This window comes from Cynocephalus volans, chromosome 3, assembly GCF_027409185.1.
Source record: "Cynocephalus volans isolate mCynVol1 chromosome 3, mCynVol1.pri, whole genome shotgun sequence".
Taxonomy (NCBI): Eukaryota; Metazoa; Chordata; class Mammalia; order Dermoptera; family Cynocephalidae; genus Cynocephalus; species Cynocephalus volans.
The window spans coordinates 1,512,812-1,531,369 of record NC_084462.1 but is presented as its reverse complement, the minus strand read 5'-3'; the positions used below and the strand labels follow the sequence as shown (position 1 = coordinate 1,531,369).

At 47.0% G+C, this 18,558-nt stretch overlaps 1 protein-coding gene across 2 annotated transcripts; it reads right to left on the bottom strand.

The window, feature by feature from the left end:
* Nucleotides 1-9,324: 9,324 nt before the first annotated feature.
* On the bottom strand, nt 9,325-16,617 carry DHDH (dihydrodiol dehydrogenase). Of its 2 annotated transcripts, none has more exons than XM_063091618.1 (7): nt 16,410-16,617; nt 15,889-16,000; nt 15,147-15,310; nt 12,927-13,179; nt 10,697-10,821; nt 9,704-9,857; nt 9,325-9,470 (listed from the first exon to the last, which is right to left on the bottom strand). In XM_063091618.1, the coding sequence occupies exons 1-7, from the start codon at nt 16,497-16,499 to the stop codon at nt 9,361-9,363; spliced, it is 1,008 nt and encodes a 335-aa protein (XP_062947688.1). In that variant the 5' UTR covers nt 16,500-16,617; the 3' UTR covers nt 9,325-9,360. The 2 variants fall into 2 exon arrangements, with proteins under 2 accessions (XP_062947688.1, XP_062947689.1); XM_063091619.1 differs by lacking the exon at nt 9,325-9,470 and adding an exon at nt 9,952-10,114 and having other exon boundaries at nt 9,771-9,857.
* Nucleotides 16,618-18,558: the final 1,941 nt, after the last annotated feature.

Here is an 18,558-nt window from a genome sequence, read left to right as displayed (position 1 = left end):
AAATTCAAGTCCCAGAATAAAAGATATTTAAAGCAGGCCTGAACCCAATTCCATATAGGCCCAGATGACCCACACTGCCAACCCACAGATCTCTGAAGGAGAAATCCATGTTTATTGTTGCAAGCCATTGACACTTCTGGGACTGTATGTTATGCAGCATTATCACAGAAAAACTTGATGGTTACAACTCAGATGTTCACATAGTGGCAGAGGAAGCTGGATATGTGGCAGGCAGCAGATCCTAGAGGACCTTGATGCTACAATGAAAACAATGAGGAGCAGGCAGTTGACAACTGCCTGCTCAGTGTCATAGCCCATCAGCCTAACACCACCAGGAACATAGCTGACAAAATGAAGTTTATTGGCCAATTGCAATATGACAGAGGCTATACACCAAAGGAACCAGAAATGAAAAGGGGAAGGGGTGTTTAGATGACAACTAAGTCATAAGCTCAAAGCAAAGCAGGGTCAACATCAGGGCCAGACTGTAAAGTGGAACCAGGGTCCTATATCCTCGGGAACAAGAAAAATGTAGATGCAGAATGTCATGCTGAAAAACCTTCATCTGAAGCTCTGCACCTGGGTTGAAAATGGAGGCTGCTACTCTGTATCAGGTGACATAGATCCTGCAGGCAAGAGTGGGATGTTTCATTTTTACAGATGGAATTTCCAACAATTTATTATTTTAAAGAACAAAGTTTCTCAGTGAATAAGGAAGCATGTCCTTGAGAGAAAGTGTTTCCTGTTAACTTTGCAGCAGCTTTTATCTGTGTCTGTTATTCCAGCCCAATGAGTTAGCCTTACTCCTTCCCCAGCTACACAAAAGGGAAGAAATGGCTTTTAATGCGACTACAGACCTCTAAACGGTATAGCAATTGAGTGGGGGGAAAAACTTTTTAGCTAATTCTGAAGTCAAAACTGTTTATAATAATAAAGATGCTATATCAAAACTGCCCACATACAGAATGGTCCCCAATGATTCTCGCTTCTAAGTATTCATGCCCCTGGGTAGTCCCCACCCACACTGAAATAGGGGTCACTAGTGTGACCAGTAGGGTATTGTGGAAATGACAGAGTGTGACTTCCCAGAAAAGTCACAGCATCTTCTGCCTTGCTCTCAGATCACTCGCTTTAGGGGAGGTAAGCTGCCGTGTTGTGAGGACACTCAAGCAGTCGTCCTCTGGAGAAACACGTGGTGAAGAACCAATTCTTCCAGCCATGCGAATGAGCCACTTTGGAAGCAGATCCTTCAGCCCCAATCAAGCCTTCAGGTGACTGCACCCCTGGCTGACATCAGGACTGCAACCTCATGAGAGGCCCTGAGCCAGAATCACCCAGAAATTGTGTGAGATGGTAAATGCTTATTGTTGTTTTAAGGCTAAATTTTGGGGAAATTCGTTACACAGCAATAGGTAGCTAATACACGTAGGTTAATGATGGCTCACTTACAAATGCGGATACTAAAGCCCAGAAAGGGAAATGGACGTGTCCAAGTTGCAAAGGAGTTCTCATGGGTACTCTCAGGTCTTCAACTTGAAGGGTTTGTCGTTTGGACAAGGGCTTTCTTACTCAGCCACACTTATAGGCCCCACCCTCCTCCCTAGCCCCCCAGCCTCCAGTCCCTCCCCTCCAGCCCACACACCACATGGCCTTAGAGGGGGTCTTTCTATACTAAAAACTCCGTTAGCCCCTCCCCTGCTCACAGCCCTCTAAGGCTCACTGCCACTAATAAATTTCTCCTTCGTATTACTATAAGACAGTACATCTACTAGAATTTGCTATTAATTCTATATCCAAAGCGAAAAGAGATAGAATATTTTAAGAGTCTTCTAACAAAGAAATATGCACTTTATAGATATTTTAAAGTTATAGGTGTACATCACAAGATCTCAGTTACAGAGGGACTCTGGGCATTGCTTAGCTGGGTTCTTTGCTTCAAAGTCTCTCACAAGGTTCTAAATAAGATATTGGCTTGGGCCGGCCCCGTGGCTCACTCGGGAGAGTGCGGCACTGGGAGCGCCAAGGCCCCGGGTTCGGACCCTCTATGGGGACCACACCGTGCCGAGGGTTGCGATCCCCTTACCGGTCAAAAAACAAACAAACAAAAAAAGATATCAGCTAGGGTTCTAGTCTATTATAACCTCATCTCAGAAGGGACATCCCTCACTTTTGCCATTAAAAGCAGGTCACTAGGTCCAACCCATTCACAAGGAGAAAGGGGCTACACAAGGATGATAATGTCAGGAGGTGAAGGTCCTTCAGAGCCACTTTAGAAACTGACTACCATGACAAGAAAGAAAAAACCCTTCACACTCTGAGGAAGGGCAGCAGAGGAGAGGAGTAACTGAGTCACGGACACTAGTGTTCAGGGGCAGAGGGCCCTGGGGGCTGACTCAGGAAAGATTCTGGGGGTGAGAATAATGGATGGGACTTGGGGGTGTCGCTTCTCCTTAGACATGTCAAAAATGATTCTCTCTCTCATATTGTAAAAAACATACCAGTTTTTCTGGTTAGCGATTGCTATGTGTCTTAGTTTGTTCAGGCTGCTATAATAAAATACCTAACACTGGGTAACTTAGAAACAACAGAAATTCATTTCTCACAGTTCTGGAGGCTGGGAAGTCTGAGATCAAAGTATCTGGTAATGGCCCACTCTCTGCTTCATACGTGCTACCTGCGTCTTCACGTGGTAAAGGGGCTTCTTTTTTAAGGGCACTAATCTCATTCATGAGGGGTCCACTCTCACGATCTAATCACCTCCAAAAGTCCCCACTTCTTAATACTATTGCATTGGGGATTAGGTTTCAACATATGAATTTTGGGGGGACACAAGCATTCAGCCCATAGAATGGTTTAACAAATCACCCCAGAATTTAGTGGCTTAAAACAACAGCAGTCATTTTATTATCTTTCATAGGCCCGTGGATAGTGAAAGTGGAAAGGGCTCAATTGGGCGGTTCTGGCATAGGTCACTCATGTGTTTTCTTTTCTATTCTTTCTTTCTTGTTGTTGGCTGGCTGGTTGGTACAGGGCTCTCAACCTGGACCTTGGTGCTATCAGCACCATACTCTAACCTACTGAGCTAACCAGCCAGCCCTGCTAGTGTGTTTTCAGTCAGACGGTGGCTGGAGCTGGAACAATGGCAGGGCAGATGAAGCCCTTGGGATCCGATCTGGCATCTTATTATTTTAGTGGAGTCTCACGTTTTTCCACATGGTGGCTTTGTGTGGCTAGTTTGGGCTTCCTCACAGCTGGGTGGCTTCAGGGCAGTCGGACTGCTTAAGTGATGCCTGAAGGTTTCAGGAGAGAGTATTCCAGCTAACAAAACAGAAGTCAAATTGCCTTTTTGAATCTGCTCTAAGAAGTCACGCAGCATCACTCCTGCTGTATTCCAGTGGTGACAAGCAAGTCATAAACCCACTCAAATGTAAGGGAAGGGGAACTAGACTGCATCTCTTAATGGGGGAAGTAAGTAGGGACAGAAGATATTTTTGGAAAATATAATGTGCCGCACCAGTCCAGCTGCTCTAGCAAATGCTAATATAACAATAGTGTAAACATACTGTCCAGCCACCAAAAACAAAGCAAAACAAAAGACCTAGTGGCTTAAACAAGTTTATTTCCCTCTCAACAGTCCAAGAATATGCAATCCCAAGTGATATTAAAGTCCCACAGAGGGCTGGCCCATGGCTCACTTGGGAGAGTGTGGTGCTGATAACACCAAGGCCACAGGTTTGGATCCCATATAGGGATGGCCGGTTGGCTCACTTGGGAGAGCCTGGTGCTGACAACACCAAGTCAAGAGTTACGATCCCCTTACCAGTCACAAAAACAAACAAACAAACAAACAAACAAACAAAAAAGTTCAGGGGTGATAACACTAAGGTCAAGGGTTCAGATCCCCATACCAGTCAGCCACCCACCCCTGCCAAAAAAAAAGGTCATGGAAAAAAGTAGAACTAAAAGATAACACGAGTAACTTGCAAATTTCTGGCCACATGACACCCTGCATTGCTGTAGAGAGTCACCACCAAGAAGAAGGCCCTCTTAGATGCACCCCATGGACTGTGGACTTCCCAACCTCCAAAACTTTCACAGGAAACAAGGTTTTTTTTGTTTTTTGGCAGCTTTCTGGTACAGGAATCCAAACCCTTGACTTTGGTGTTAGCAACGTGCTCTCTCAAGTAAGCTAAATGGCCAGCCCCTAGATACTTCATTTTCAATAGTGCCACTTACCACCCTTTCTGCCAATAATTTGGATTGTGAAGCTGTGTCCCCTGCTTTATATCAATGCGCTCATATTTCACAGCTGTGAGAAGATACCTGTTGAAAATGAATTAGCCTGAAAGCTCATCTGAGAATGCTGAGAGCTTAGCTGCATCCCCATACCTCAGCACAGATGCAAGGGGCAGAACTGAAACGCCATGATGTCTGTACCTGAATTTATTCATCTATAAAGTGAAAATGGTCATATTGACCTTAATAAATCAGAAAAAAGAAAAAGATAATATGAATCTTTCCATGAACTTTTTTTTTTTTTTTTTTTTTTTTTTTGTCTTTTTCGTGACCGGCACTCAGCCAGTGAGTGCTCCGGCCATTCCTATATAGGATCCGAACCCGCGGCGGGAGCGTCGCCGCGCTGCTAGCGCAGCACGCTACCGAGTGCGCCACAGGCTCGGCCCTTTCCATGAACTTTTTGAAGTGCCCTCATATTATCAGCTCTCCTAGTTCTCAGGCCTTCAGACTCAGACTGGAACTCAATATCAGCTCTCGTGGGTCTCCAGCTTGCCACCTCACCCTGCAGAGCTTGGAATTTATCTGTCTTTATAATTGTGAGCCAATTCCTTGTAATAATCTCCCCCCGTGATGGAGTTTGGATGTGTTGTCCCCCCAAAACTCATGCAGAAGTCTGATCCCCAACATAGCAGTGTTGGAAGCTGTTTGAGTCATGGGAGTGGATCCCTCATGAATGGATTAATGCTCTCCCATGAGTGAGTTCTCACTCTATTAGTTCTCACAAGAGCTGTTTGTTTAAAGGACCCTGGCATCCCCCCCACCCCCGCTTCCTCTCACCATGTGATCTGCTTATACCTGTGGGCTGGCTGCCGTTTTCTGCCATTAGTACAAGCAGCCTGAGGCCTGTGCCAGATGCAGCTGTTCCGGAAACGTAAGCCAAATAAACCTCTGTTCTTTATAAATTACCCAGTTTCAGGTATTCTATTATAGCAAGAGAAATGGACTAATACAGAAAAGTTGAAAGGGAGACCATGTTCCTTGTCTTTTTTTTGTGTGTGTGTGGCAGCTGAGGTATGGAACCCTAGATCTTGGTGCACTAGATCAGCACCCTGCACTAACCAACTAAGCTGAGCTAACTGGCCAGCCACCCACTTTCCTTCTTGTCTTTTCAGGGTTTAACTCAGAGGCTGCACAAATCTCACTGGCTAGAACCTAATCACATTGTAAGACATAGTTGCAAGGGAGGCTGAAAAATACAGTCTTCAGTTGTGCAGCTGTGTGTCCAGTGAAAGCTTCCCTATCATAGGTGAATGGTTATTAAGGGGATATCTAGCCATCTTGGTTACACAATTAAAAGACTGAAACTGGGCTGCCTGATTAGCTCATTTGGTTAGAGCATAGTGTTGGTCACACCCACATCGAGAATTTGGATCCCTGTACTGGCCATCTGCCAACAAAACATAAAGAAATAAATAATTAAAAAAATTAAAAATTGAGGGCCATCCTGTGGCTCACTTGGGAGAGTGTGGGACTGATAACACCAAGGCCAAGGGTTCGGATCCCTATATCGGGGTGGCCAGTTCACTCACTTCGGAGAGCGTGGTGCTGACAACACCAAGTCAAGCGTTAAGATCCCCTTACCGGTCATCTTTAAAATAAAATAAAATAAAATAAAAAATCGAAACCAAGGGCCGGCCCGTGGCTCGCTCGGGAGAGTGTGGTGCTGATAACACCAAGGCCACGGGTTCGGATCCTATATAGGGATGGCCGGTTAGCTCACTGGCTGAGCGTGGTGCTGACAACACCAAGTCAAGGGTTAAGATCCCCTTACCTGTCATCTTTTGAAAAAAAAAAATCGAAACCAAGGAAAAGAAGAAAAACAAACAAAAAAAGAAACCAAGCAATCAGAGGGCTCATGTGGTGACTGCTGAATGATGTATGATGGGGCTTGGAATAGAAAACAATGGAAAACTCATTTGATGCCTAGTCTCTCAATGTTCTGAAATGTCTATCAAATAGCTTATTTTGATCAAAGTAAAATCATTATTAGTGTCATAAACCCAAAATATTCATGTCTGTATTAGTCCTTTTTGTGTTGCTATAACAGAATACTTGAGAACGGGTGATTTATAAAGAAAAACAAAATTTATTGCTTATAGTTTTTGAGGCTAGGAAGTCCAAAGTCCATCTGTTGGCAGCAACAGTGACCCAGGGGTCTCACACTGCAAGATGGTGGAAGCAGAGAGCAGAGAGAGAGCAAGACAGACTCTCCTCTTCTTTTAAGATCCCCTTACCGGTCATCTTTAAAAAAAAAAATAAATAAATATAGATAAATAAATAAAGCCCTCAGAACCACACCCCTGACCACCATTTTTAATCCATTCACTACTGCACGGTCCTACAATCCAATCACCTCTTTAAGGCTCCATCTTTCAATTACCATAATAGGATTTCCCATCCTCTTAACAGTCACAGTGGGGACTAAGTTTCTTCTTTTTTTAAAAGGTGACCGGTAAGGGGATCTTAACCCTTGACTTGGTGTTGTCAGCACCACGCTCACCCAAGTGAGCAAACCAGCCATCCCTATATGGGATCCGAACCCGTGGCCTTGGTGTTAGCAGCACCGCACTCTCCCGAGTGAGCCACGGGCTGGCCCCCTAAATTCCTTATCTCTATCTGAGACCTCCTTAGAAGGGTCTTTACAGTCCATATTTCTATCAGCATTCTGCTCGCCACCATTTAACCAATCTCTAAAACGTTCCCTGGTTTTCTTCTAAACTTTCACGAGTATCTAGGCTTTTCTAACCTGTTCCTCCAAATTCCTTCAGCCTCTCCTCAGTTCCAAAGCTGCTTCCACATTTTCAAGTATGTTATAAGCAACACCCCACTTCTCTGGTACCAATGTTTGTATTAGTCAGGGTTCTCCAGAGAGACAGAATCGATAGAATATGTTATAATTATATGAGGGGGATTTATTAGGTGAATCAGCTCACGTGACTGTGAAGAAAAGTCCAACGATAGTCCATCTATAAACTGGATGCCGGTAGCATGGCTCAGTCCAAGTCCAAAGGCCTCAAAACCAGGGAAGCTGATGGTGTCCTTGGTGTAAGTCCTGGAACCCAAAAGCTGGAGAGTCTCGAGCTCTGATGTCCACGGACAGGAGAGAAGAATGTATCCCAGCTCCAGAGGATCTAGAGATTCACTTTTTTCCTGTCTTTTGTTCTGTCCAGACCCCCGGTGGATTGGATGGTTCCCACCCACATCGAGGGTGGGTCTTTCCCACCCAGTCCACTCAGACTCTCATACTAATCTCTGCTGGAAACACCCTCATGGACACACCTAAAAAGACAGCTTTACCAGGTTTCTCAGCATTCCTTCATCTAACCAGGTTGACACCTAGAATTAACCTTCACAATGTCCATCTCTGGAACCTGGCAGAATTCACCTTCCCGGACACTCTGTGGTTTGTTGAGGTCATGTAACTACTTTTGACCAGTGAATTATAAGAAGTTATGTTCATCATTTCCATGTCAGTGCTGGTACAGGAGCTTCCAGGGCGATTGTTCCTCAGCTACAGTGACCAGCAGGACTCTAGCTAGCAGTGGCTTGTCAGCCTGGGTCCCAGACAGATACAGACCGGAACTCCTAGCCAATACATAACACGTGTGAGAAATAAACCTTGTTATGCTAAGCTGAGATTTGGGGGTTATTATGACTGTAGTATATCCTAACTTATACTCATTGCTACAAAAAGAAATAAAAATTAAACTTTTCCTAGAGCATGGAATTAACCCTAATTAGCTGGCCAAATACGTAATGTAGCCCTCCTCCAGCTGCTTGTAATTTGGGTGAGATGGCCCTCCTACCCCTACTACAAAGAGGGGTGTTTTACACAGACTTGGCCAATGAGGCCATTGAAACTTGTGTGAAGACAGATCCCTCCTTTCCTGTTGAGAAACTCTCTGGAGCTGCTAGAGGCCAGTATGGGAAAGGCCCTTCCTCAAAGTGAACCTCCCGTGTGCTAGGGACTGTTTATATACTGCCTACTATGGTCTGAATGTTTGCATCTCCCCCAAATTCGTATGTTGAAACCTAACCCCCAAGGTGCTGGTATTAAGAGGCGGGGCCTTTTGGAGGTGATTAGGTCATAAGGGTGGAGTCCTCATGAATGGGAGTAGTGCCCTTACAAGAGAGGCTTGAGAGACTCAGTTGCCTCTTCTGCCATGTGAGGGCACAGCAACGAGGTGCCATCTTTGAAGCAGAAAGTGAGCCTGACACAGAATGTGCTGGTTCTTTGAACTTGGACTTCCCAGCCTCCAAAACTGTGAGCAATGAATTTCTGTTGTTTATAAATTACCCAGTCTAAGGTATTTTGTTATGGCAGCCCAAATGGACTAAGGCACCATTCCATTTAATCCCCACCAGAGGGTAGTTAGTACTAGTTTCTCCCCATTACTGGTGAGGAGACAAAGGCAGAGAGAGGCTGGGGAGAACCTGGTTAGGGACACCTCTTACCCATACACTATTTCCTGCCCGAAGTCACATGGGCCACCTGAGTCCGGCATCCATACCTACACTTAGCCAGTATCCGAGACCTTCAATGAAACCAGTGTCAAGGAAAATGAAAACGATGGAGAAAGACCGAGTCTTGGCCTGGTGCTGGCCTTGCCAGAAAGGTTTTACTTGCCATGCGTTCCATTTCTGTCCAGGCCACTTTGGGTTGTGTTTCTGACACTTTCCAAAGGAAAAGCCTGACTAATAAGGAGAGGCTTGAATTCTAGGAGAGGCAATTACAGGCAGGAGAGCAACAAGGACAGGATCTGGGTGGCTTTCAAAAGAGTGGTTTGTGAGGTGAGAGATGAGAATTGTTCTGCAGAAATCACTCCAAGGCAATGAGGGTCAAACCTTAGGGAGGCCATGACAGGCGGACCATGGATCAGCCCACAGGTGTCCACCCTTCCTAGGGTAACATGGTCTTGTGGGAAACATGGTCTTCCTCCCTCCCCACATTCTTCCACCAAATTATTCTCCAGTGACCTTTGATGGTGGGCTCTCCAGCTGTCACCAAACCACCACCACCAAGAACTCTAGGGAGATCATGTCTTTATTCAGTCAGGGCATGCATCAGCGTTTGTCTTGGGGGAAGGTGACTCCAATGGCTTTCCTCACCTCCTCAAGGATGTCAGCAAGGAGCTCACTTTCTGCCAGTGTAATCACAGGACTTTCCTTCAGGCCTAGGAGGAGAGTGCAGTTAGGGACCTCTCCTAATGACACACCAGAGATCGAAAGAACTACAATTCCCAGAATTCCGTGAGGCGTACTAATATACATTCCAGGCAGATGGATGTCTCAGGAGATCCTGGGAGATGTAGTTCTGAACAGCTCCTTGGCAGTCTGAGGGGGTGGTGAGGAACCCAACCTCCCCCCGACCCGGCCTGGCCCCGGCCCCTGTCTTCCACATCCTTACCCTTGCGCAGGCACTCCCGGACGTGCTGGGCTTCATAACTCATGCCTGCCCCGTTTAGAAAATTGTACTCCTTGTTCGGGGTTGGGGGCAGCGGGAACTTCGTATGCTTCCCCTTCACCACCAGTTCTGTTGGGCACCAGCAGGGGTCAAGGATCTGGGGGGAGATAAGAAGTGGCCCTGCTACTCTGGCCAGCAGGGATCTAGGGGCCGCCACACTAGAACATGCTGGGTGATGCTCAGGGGCCTACCTCTCAAACCTGGTGGCTAAGGGCTTGCTTCTGTTCATCCCCAGGGAGGTTTGGGCCCTCCTTCCTTCTTGGCGGCTGGGGGCTTGTTCCTTAGCAACCTTGTTGTCACATGAAAATCTTGTCTCTTGGTTTCCCCAGGAGCAAACTTCTTTCTAGCCTGATACTTGAGACCAGGTAGAGAGGGCTTATCTTTGTGTCTTTGTGGATTCCCTTTGTGGAAGGGTATGCATCCAGCACCTTCTTATCCACTGGGAAAACTGTTCTTTAGTCCCAGAGCCTAACCACCACCACCAAGAACTCTGTAGAGATCATGTCTTCGTTTATTCAGGGCATGCGTCAAATTGCCTAAATTGTCTCTATCTCCAAGTCTAGTCCAAAATGAAAATACAGAGGTGCAGCCCTGTTTCCTCATGGGAAAAGAGGCCTGAAGAGTTGAGGTCCCTCAAAACCTCAATTCTTCTGCAGTCTGGCTTCTAAGAATAGGATATCTTTCTAGCAACAGGGCCCCAGGAAACCCAGTGAAGCTGACCTTTGGTAATATACAGGTCCTGACCTGGAAGCAATCTCAAAGGTCACAACTGCCTTCTAAGCATGGTCGATAAGGATATCTAAGGATATTTGACAGAACAATAGGTTTGCCTTCAGGAAGGAGCCCAGAGGCCCAAACTCCATCCCCTGGCTTGGCTGTTAAAGAGGACAGACTCTGGCCATAATTCCCTTATGTGTGGGGCCTGCTGTGCCTCACCTGGGCCATGCCTTTGGTACCACTCACAAAGGCTGTGTTGGACAGCTTGGCGGTGATGCTGCAGGTGAAGCTGGCATGCACCCCTCCTGGGTACTGGAGTAGCACAGTGACAGTGTCATCCACACCTGGAGGGAAGACACAGGTTAGGGCAGGGCTGGGTCTCTGGGGTCAGACTGCACAGGCCTCACATCCTGCCCGTGGAACCTTGGGCAAGGGACCTTGCCTCTTATACAGCAGTGAGAAAGAACAAAGTGTGACCACATGGATGAACCTTGAGAACACCATGCTAAGGGAAAGAAGCCAGACATACAAGGTCACAGGCACATGATTCATTTATATGAAATGTCCCAAACTGGCAAATCCCAAAGAGCCAGAAAGAAGATTAGTGGTTGCTTAGGGCTGGGCTGGGGAAGGGGAGTACTGGGGAGTTACACCTAAGGGTGCAGGGTTTGCTGTTGTTGCTGTTGTTGGCTTTTGGTTTTTTTTGGAGTAATGAAAATGTTCTAAAATTGACTGTGGTGATGGACGCACAACTCTGTGAATATACTAAAAGCCATTAAATTAATTATAAGCTTTAAATGAATAAATTGTGTGGTATGTGAATTATATCTCAAAAAAACTGTTAACAATATAAATGAATAAACAAACAAATACACATGCCCAAGAAAGAAAAAGAGACCTCATTTTTCTCAGGCTGCTTCCTCCTCTATACATACCTGTTTTATAGATTTGTGAGAATTAGTTTCCTCATCACGAAAAAGAGGTTAATAATAGAGTCTACACATTAAATTATGTAAAATGCATAAAAGCACTTAAAAGACTATTTATTTATTTTATTTATTTTTTGGCGGTTGGCCAGTACAGGGATCTGAACCCTTGACCATGGCGTTGTTAATGCGTGCTCTAACCAACTGAGCTAATCCGCCAGCCCTTGAAGAGCCTGTATGTGCTATGTGAACCTGGACAAGTCACTTCTCCTCTCTGCACCTCAGTTTCCTCATCTGTAAAATGAGGACAACGCTAACATATCTACATCAGGGAGATCATACATATAATAACCCTAATGCAGAGCAAGCACTTCATAAATGGAATCTTGTTACGGCTACTTCTTAGCATAAAAATCAGCCAGATATTTCCACTGAGAGTTTTCTAAAGTGCTACCTCTATGTCATGTATTATTTTCCTGATTATTTATAGCTTTCTGTGGTTCATGTTTGTTTGCAAATATGGCCACAATAATTCCTCTTATTCCTCTACGAGTGTCCCTTTGCTCCTTTCATCAACAAGTACCTGTAACTATTTGCCCACCTCTGAAATCAGCTGGCCATGTAGGTTGCTTTGGCCAATGGGATAGTGGCAAACATGGTGCAAGCAGAGGCTTGGAAAGTGCTCGCACATCAGGGCCTGCCCTCTTTTTGCTGCACCTGGAATTCTGAGATTTTGATATGAATGAGCCAAAGCTAGTTGGCTGGAGAGGCCATGTGTGGAGGAGAGCCAAGGCTCCCCAGACAATAGCCTACCACCTGCAAGACATAAATGAGGCCATCTTAGACCATCCAGCTCTGGGCCAAGAGCCAGCTGACTGCAGCTGCAGGAGTGAGACTAGCAGAAGAACCACCCAAGGGGATCCCAGTCCAAATTGCCAATCCACAGAATCACAAGCAAATAAATAAATAATCGATATTTGAAGTCACTAAGTTTTGGGGTAGTTTGTTATGTAGCACTACACTTCCTTGAAGTTGATACGACAGGCAAACAGAAAGGACATTGTTGGGTGGGACGGGGGAGAGGGAGGAGGGAGGGGGGTTTCGGTAAAGGGCCACAATAATCAAACCACATTGTATATCGACAAAATAAAATTAAGAAAAAAAAAAAGTTTGTTATGTAGCAAACGCTCACTGAGACATCTTTAAAAGTAATAATTGTTTATATTTATTAACTGCTTACCATTCACTTCAACAGTTACTTCATTAGCTCCCATGACAACCCTATTAGTGACATTTTACCAGTAATTAAGACTTAGAGATGTTTAGTCTCTTTGTTAAGATCACACAGCAAAGTCCCGGTACAGAGCCTGAAATGCATTCTGATTCTCTTTGACTTCATGCAGGAAGTTCCTCCAGCTGTCTAACCTGATTTCTCCTGGGCTAGGAGACTTCTTCCCAGCTCAGCACTCCCAGGGAGAACAGATCACTCCTACCACCAGCATATAGTCCAGGATAGACAGTACCTGTTTCATGGTGCCTTCCCATGGCTGAAATCTTCTCTGGCTTCTGCCCACCAAAGACCATGGAGATGAACTGGATGCAGTAGATGCCGAGGTCCAGCAGGCCACCACCAGCCTGGGCCCAGTCAGTGGCCCGGGGTACATGGGTGAAGTTGTTCCCAAATTCTGCTCGAGCCACCCGAAGGTCCCCGAGAGTACCCTGGGCCAAAACAGACCTCAAAGCCTCTAACGCAGGAAAAAAGCGGGTCCAGATGGCCTGCAGACCACAGACGGGAGAAGTCAGAACACAGAAAGAGAAGTCATATTGGATTACGGCCCACCCTCCTGACCTCATTTTAACATAATTACCTCTCTAAAAACCATATCTCAAAATACAGTTTCCTTCAGGGGTACTGGGAAGTTAAGATGTCACATATGAATTGGAGGGGAATACAATGCAGCCCATAATGGGGAGACTGGCAGGTAATGGTGCGGTTAAGAAAGGACAAGGATCGAGAGAGTCAGGAGCGGGAGGGAAGCAACTTGGGGGCTGATGAACTGTGTTTGGAGACTGGGAAGTAGTGGGTACCCCCTCAAGATTGGGACCCCAGAAGGGAGGAGAACTGGCAGGTTAACTCCTGGAGCCTGACTCCTTTCCCTCTCTTTCTGAACACTTGACCTTGGTGTTATAACACCACTCTCTACCCAACCGAGCAAACTGGCCAGCCACCCCCCCACACGTTTTTTCGGCAGCTGGCCAGTACAGGGATTGAACCCTGGACCTTGGCAGTCCTAGAAAACAATACACCCAGTCTCTTCTCTGCAGTCCATCTTCCACATGGCCTCAGAGGGATCTTTCCTATACCTGACCCTGTCTCACCCCTGATCAGTACCCTTTGGTGGCTCTCCATTGCATAATATCAACTCCCATTTATTGGGTGTGTATTATGGGCGAGACACTGTGTAAATGCTTTGCCTAATAAATCCTCCCAACATCCCTGCCAGGTAGCTATCCTTGTGTCAATTTTATTGATGTGTCAATTTTATTGTGTCAATAAAATTGATGAGAAAACTGAGACTCAGTTGAGTCAAATTATTTGCTCAAGGTCATACAGCTAGGAAGTAGAGTACTGGCATCTAAAGTCCTCTGACTCTAAAGCCACAAATCTTAACTTGTCCAAGTTCAAGTTCATACTAAATACATGAAATCTGCCCATTCTTGTTTTCTTTAGTCTTATCTCTGGCCCTATTTACCTGTGCAATTCACTTTACCTTTAAGGCTCAGGTCAATCCCTACCTGCAGGAAACCTCCTTGACCATGCTCCAGACTAAGCTGTGGCCTTTGTGCTCTATAAACTGACCAGGACTATGTCCACTATAGTTCCTGCAACTGGGCATCAGGATCTCTAGCTCCTCACAAACTAAGCCTGTGTCTTATACATTGTGAGTCCCCAGTTCCTAGTGTAGGAATAGGCACACATAAGGTGCCAATGAAAATTAGGAAGTGATCAACTCAGAGTTTTGACACTGACAAGACATAATGAGAACCAGAAGGCACTGAGTAACCATGTTAAATCTTGACTATCCACTTGGGCATGTGGAACTTTGCAGACTGGGAGGTTTAGAAATCTTGGGTATAGCAACATCTAGCTGGGACAGGGGAAGAACATAGCAGCCATTGCTACTACAGGCAGAATCTACAGCTAGGTATTTAAGAACCATAACACTCACTAGCTTGGATATAGCTTCTACGTGCCATTTGGTGGCCGTCTTAACTGCTGGCATTGTCCACTGCCACTTGTGGGCCATTTTAATTACTGGTAGTATCCTGGGCCTTAACGAGAGCAAAACAAAGGCTGCTTGATGTTGAGGGTTGGTAGGGGGTTCCTTGGTCCTTCCAACCTCTATCCCTGGAAATCCACCAAAACTAAGCCCATTGCCATTTTGTGTCACTTTCACTATTGACATCTTTTTCTGAAAGGCTGACAAAGTTTCCAACCAACCTGGAAAGCCTTACCATGTTTGCTAAGGGCCAAAAGCAATGGCTCCCACTGAGACAGATGTTGCCAGTAGACTCGACTGCGTCCTGGCAAATGCATCGACCCCGGTTCGTTTTTGTGGCCATCTTGATTGTTGGCAAACCCTTTCCTTGTATTCCTCCAAACAATGTCCACCAGCAACCATGTTTAGAAATGTCAAGCAGTACTATGTTGCATGTATCCGAGCGGGCCTCCCCTCCCTCACCTCCATAAGGAAGAGGCCTCGGGATCGGGCCTCGGCAACCATCTCGCGAACTTCCGCGGCGTTCACGCCCAGGGGCTTCTCGCACAGGACGGCCTTGCCTTCCACCAAGCACAGCAGCACTGCGGCCTTGTGCTGGGGGTGCTGGGTGCCAATGTAGACCACCTCTAGGGTGGGGGAAGGAAGTCAACAGGTCGCAGCTTCACCCACCCAGACCTCCGGGCCCCGCCCACAATTTAGAGGCCCCGCCCCCAGCATCCAGTGACAAAAGGTCGCTCACCCCTTAGTCTCCCATTGGGAAGGAACTCATGCTGTCACCTTTAACCATTCTCTGTTTTCCAGCCCTCCTAAGTGATCACTGGAAATTACAGAATCCCCCAACACCACTAAGAAACTGAGAAGGGCAAACTGAGGAGGAAAGTGAAAATTCAGGCGGCCTGACTCCAGAGCCAGACTGTTGTCCACTACTCAGTCCCGCCTCTCGACCCCGGCCACTCCAGAACACGGAAGCCCTGGCTGCAGGGGACACTTAAACCCTCACCAGTCACCTCCGGCTTCTTCAGGAATTTGAGCCTCGTCCTTTCCTCGGAGGCCTGGCTCCTAAGTGCACTTTAACACGAGACAGCCAGTCCCAGACCAGGCTCATCCTGTAGCCTCCCGGGCCAAGAGCCTGCGTTCCGAGGTGGCAGCCAGGAGGCAGCGTCCCTGTGGGGCAGCCGGCACCCCCGCTGCCCTCGCCACTCACCTACGTTCGGGTCCCTGGCCAGCTCCACATAGGAGCCGTAGGCCTTGGGGATGTCGTGTTTCCGTGCGAACTCCTTCGCCCGGTTCAAGTCGCGGGCCGCCACTGCCACCACCTGGAAGGGGCGCGAGGGTCAGTCGTGGAAGACAGGTGGGCGGGAGGGAGGTGATGCGGGAGGCTGTGGCGTGGGGAGAGATTACATTCTCCAGGACGGGAGGGGGAGATGTGGTTCTGGGGGGCGGGGTGGCCGGGGACGGGGCTCTTGGGTCCTGGGAAGAGAGGCCTGCGGAAAGTGATTATTAAATCCCCTGATATCTAAACGACTTCTCTTCACAGTAGAGACCCCCCAAACCTCAAGGAACTCGGGTTTACAGGACAGAGGTGGAGAAGAGGAGTGGGGAAACGGACTCGTGTCACTGCCTTGGGGACTCGGAGGTCCGGAGCCCTACAGCCCCTCTTCCCTCAGACCCAGGAGCCCCCCACGCCCGACTGCTCTTCCCCAGGACTCCGGAGGGAAGGCAGACCTGGTGCTCCGAGCGAGGCAGCGTCCCCAGCACGGTCGTGAAGTCGCCGGAGATAAGGCCAGCTGACACTATGCCCCAGCGGAGCGCCATCACCGCCACCCGGAGTCTCAGAACCTTCGCGCTTGCTTAGAGCGCGGTGTTGGTCACACCAAGGTCAAGAGTTCGGATCTGGCCAGCGCCAAAAAGAACCAACCAAACCTTTGCGGTCTCGGGTGCGAGGGGAAGACCCGATGCGCCGCCCACCCAGGAGCGAGTTCCCAGCCTCCGCCCCATTGCTCTTAAGCCGCTTCTCATTGGCCGTCAGTCCCCAATCAAAAGCCGAGGCCGCTTGGTGTTAGCGTCGCCACTGGCGGAGCGCACGGTTTGGCTCCGCCTTTCGGGGGGACCCCGCTTTTCAGTCAGAGCCTCTGCAGACTTCTAACCCTTGGAAGGCGCGCGGGAGGGCTGGGGCGGGGCTTGCTTTTCTTGCAGACTCCAGTCCTGAAGTGCTAGCTTTAAAGTCCTGCCCTTTGGAACGCTGGTGGCTTATCTTAGTCGGCTAGAGTTGGCTTATAACAGCAAGGTCAAGGGTTCAGGTCCCCGTGTTAGAAGTCCTGCCCTTGGGACTCTGTGGCGAACCTGCCGTCTTTCCCTTATCATGAACTCGTTTCTTTCTGTCTTTGACCTGTAAGGGGATCCGAACCCTTGACTTGGTGTTGTCAGCACCACGCTCTCCCAAGTGAGCCACGGGCCGGCCCCTAACTCTTGTTTTGAAATCCGCGCACCTTTAGTTGTCCAGAGGGAGAAAGAGAAGGATACTAATAGCAATAATAATAATAATTACTAATATTTATAGAGGCCAGGCCCCCCAGCCCCGCGCTTTACTTCCTCGTCCCTAATTTCTCACCGCAGACCTAGGAACTGGGTTCTTTCTATTGCCCCAATTCACGGGGGTTGGGGGGACTGAGACCCAGAGACCCCTGGTCATTTTTTCCATGTCTCACAGCCAGGAGGTGAAGACCTGCAAATTGGCTGCTAACAGAGACGACAGTTTTAGAAACCAGACTGTCCTGCTCTTTCAGAGCCCTAGAGCCAGGCTGGCTGGTTTCAAACTGTGTTTTTGGACAAGTGGTTGCCCTCTCTAGGCCTCATTTTTCTATTCTGGAAAACAGAGGTCACCAAAGCATCTACCTACATAGGATTATTAGGAGGACTAACTGAGCTCTGTGGTGTATCACGTAAAATATAGAAAGTTATTATTTTCAACTAGCTGGCCAACTTCACCCACAGCAGGATATTAGTCAATTTCTCTTAACTTGTAGACATTTAATTAAGACTTTAATGTCACATAAAGACTCACAGGTTTCAGGCTTACATAAACCACTGAATAAAAACATGAATGTAATGCACTTTCTTCTTTTTTTTTTTTTAAAAAGATGACCGGTAAGGGGATCTCAACCCTTGGCTTGGTGTTGTCAGCACCATGCTCAGCCAGTGAGCGAACCGGCCATCCCTATATAGGATCCGAACCCGTGGCCTTGGTGCTATCAGCACCGCACTCTACCGAGTGAGCCACGGGCCAGCCTTGTAATGAACTTTCGACACTAGATCACTACTATGAAGAAAAAGAAATTTTAAGAATTGATGCTCATGGGTATTTTAGAGAGATTTAAAGAAATAATTTATATTTGCACACATACCTGTACACGAATGTTCATAGGATGTTTATTTGTGAAAGCTCAAGCCCAGATATTTTTGGTCTTTTTTTTTTTTTTTGCAGCTGGCTGGCGCAAGGATCTGAATCCTTGATCTCGGTGTTATAACACCGTGCTCTGACCAACTGAGCTAGCTGAGCAGTCCCCAACCATTCTTTAACCTGCCAGCGGGTAAAAGAACTGGTACATAGATGGAATGAAATACTACTCAGCAATAAAAAGGAACAAATGGATGCACGCAACGACTTGCATGGATCTCAAGGGCATCATACTGAGTGAAAAAAGCCAATCACAGAGGGTTGCATACTGTATAATTCCATTTCTATAACATTCTCAAAGGGACAAAAATTATAGTGATAGTAAAATTATAATGTATAATGTATAATAATATATTATAACTAATTATAGTGTATAATTTTACAATACAAACCAGCCATTACCAGGGGTTAGAGTTT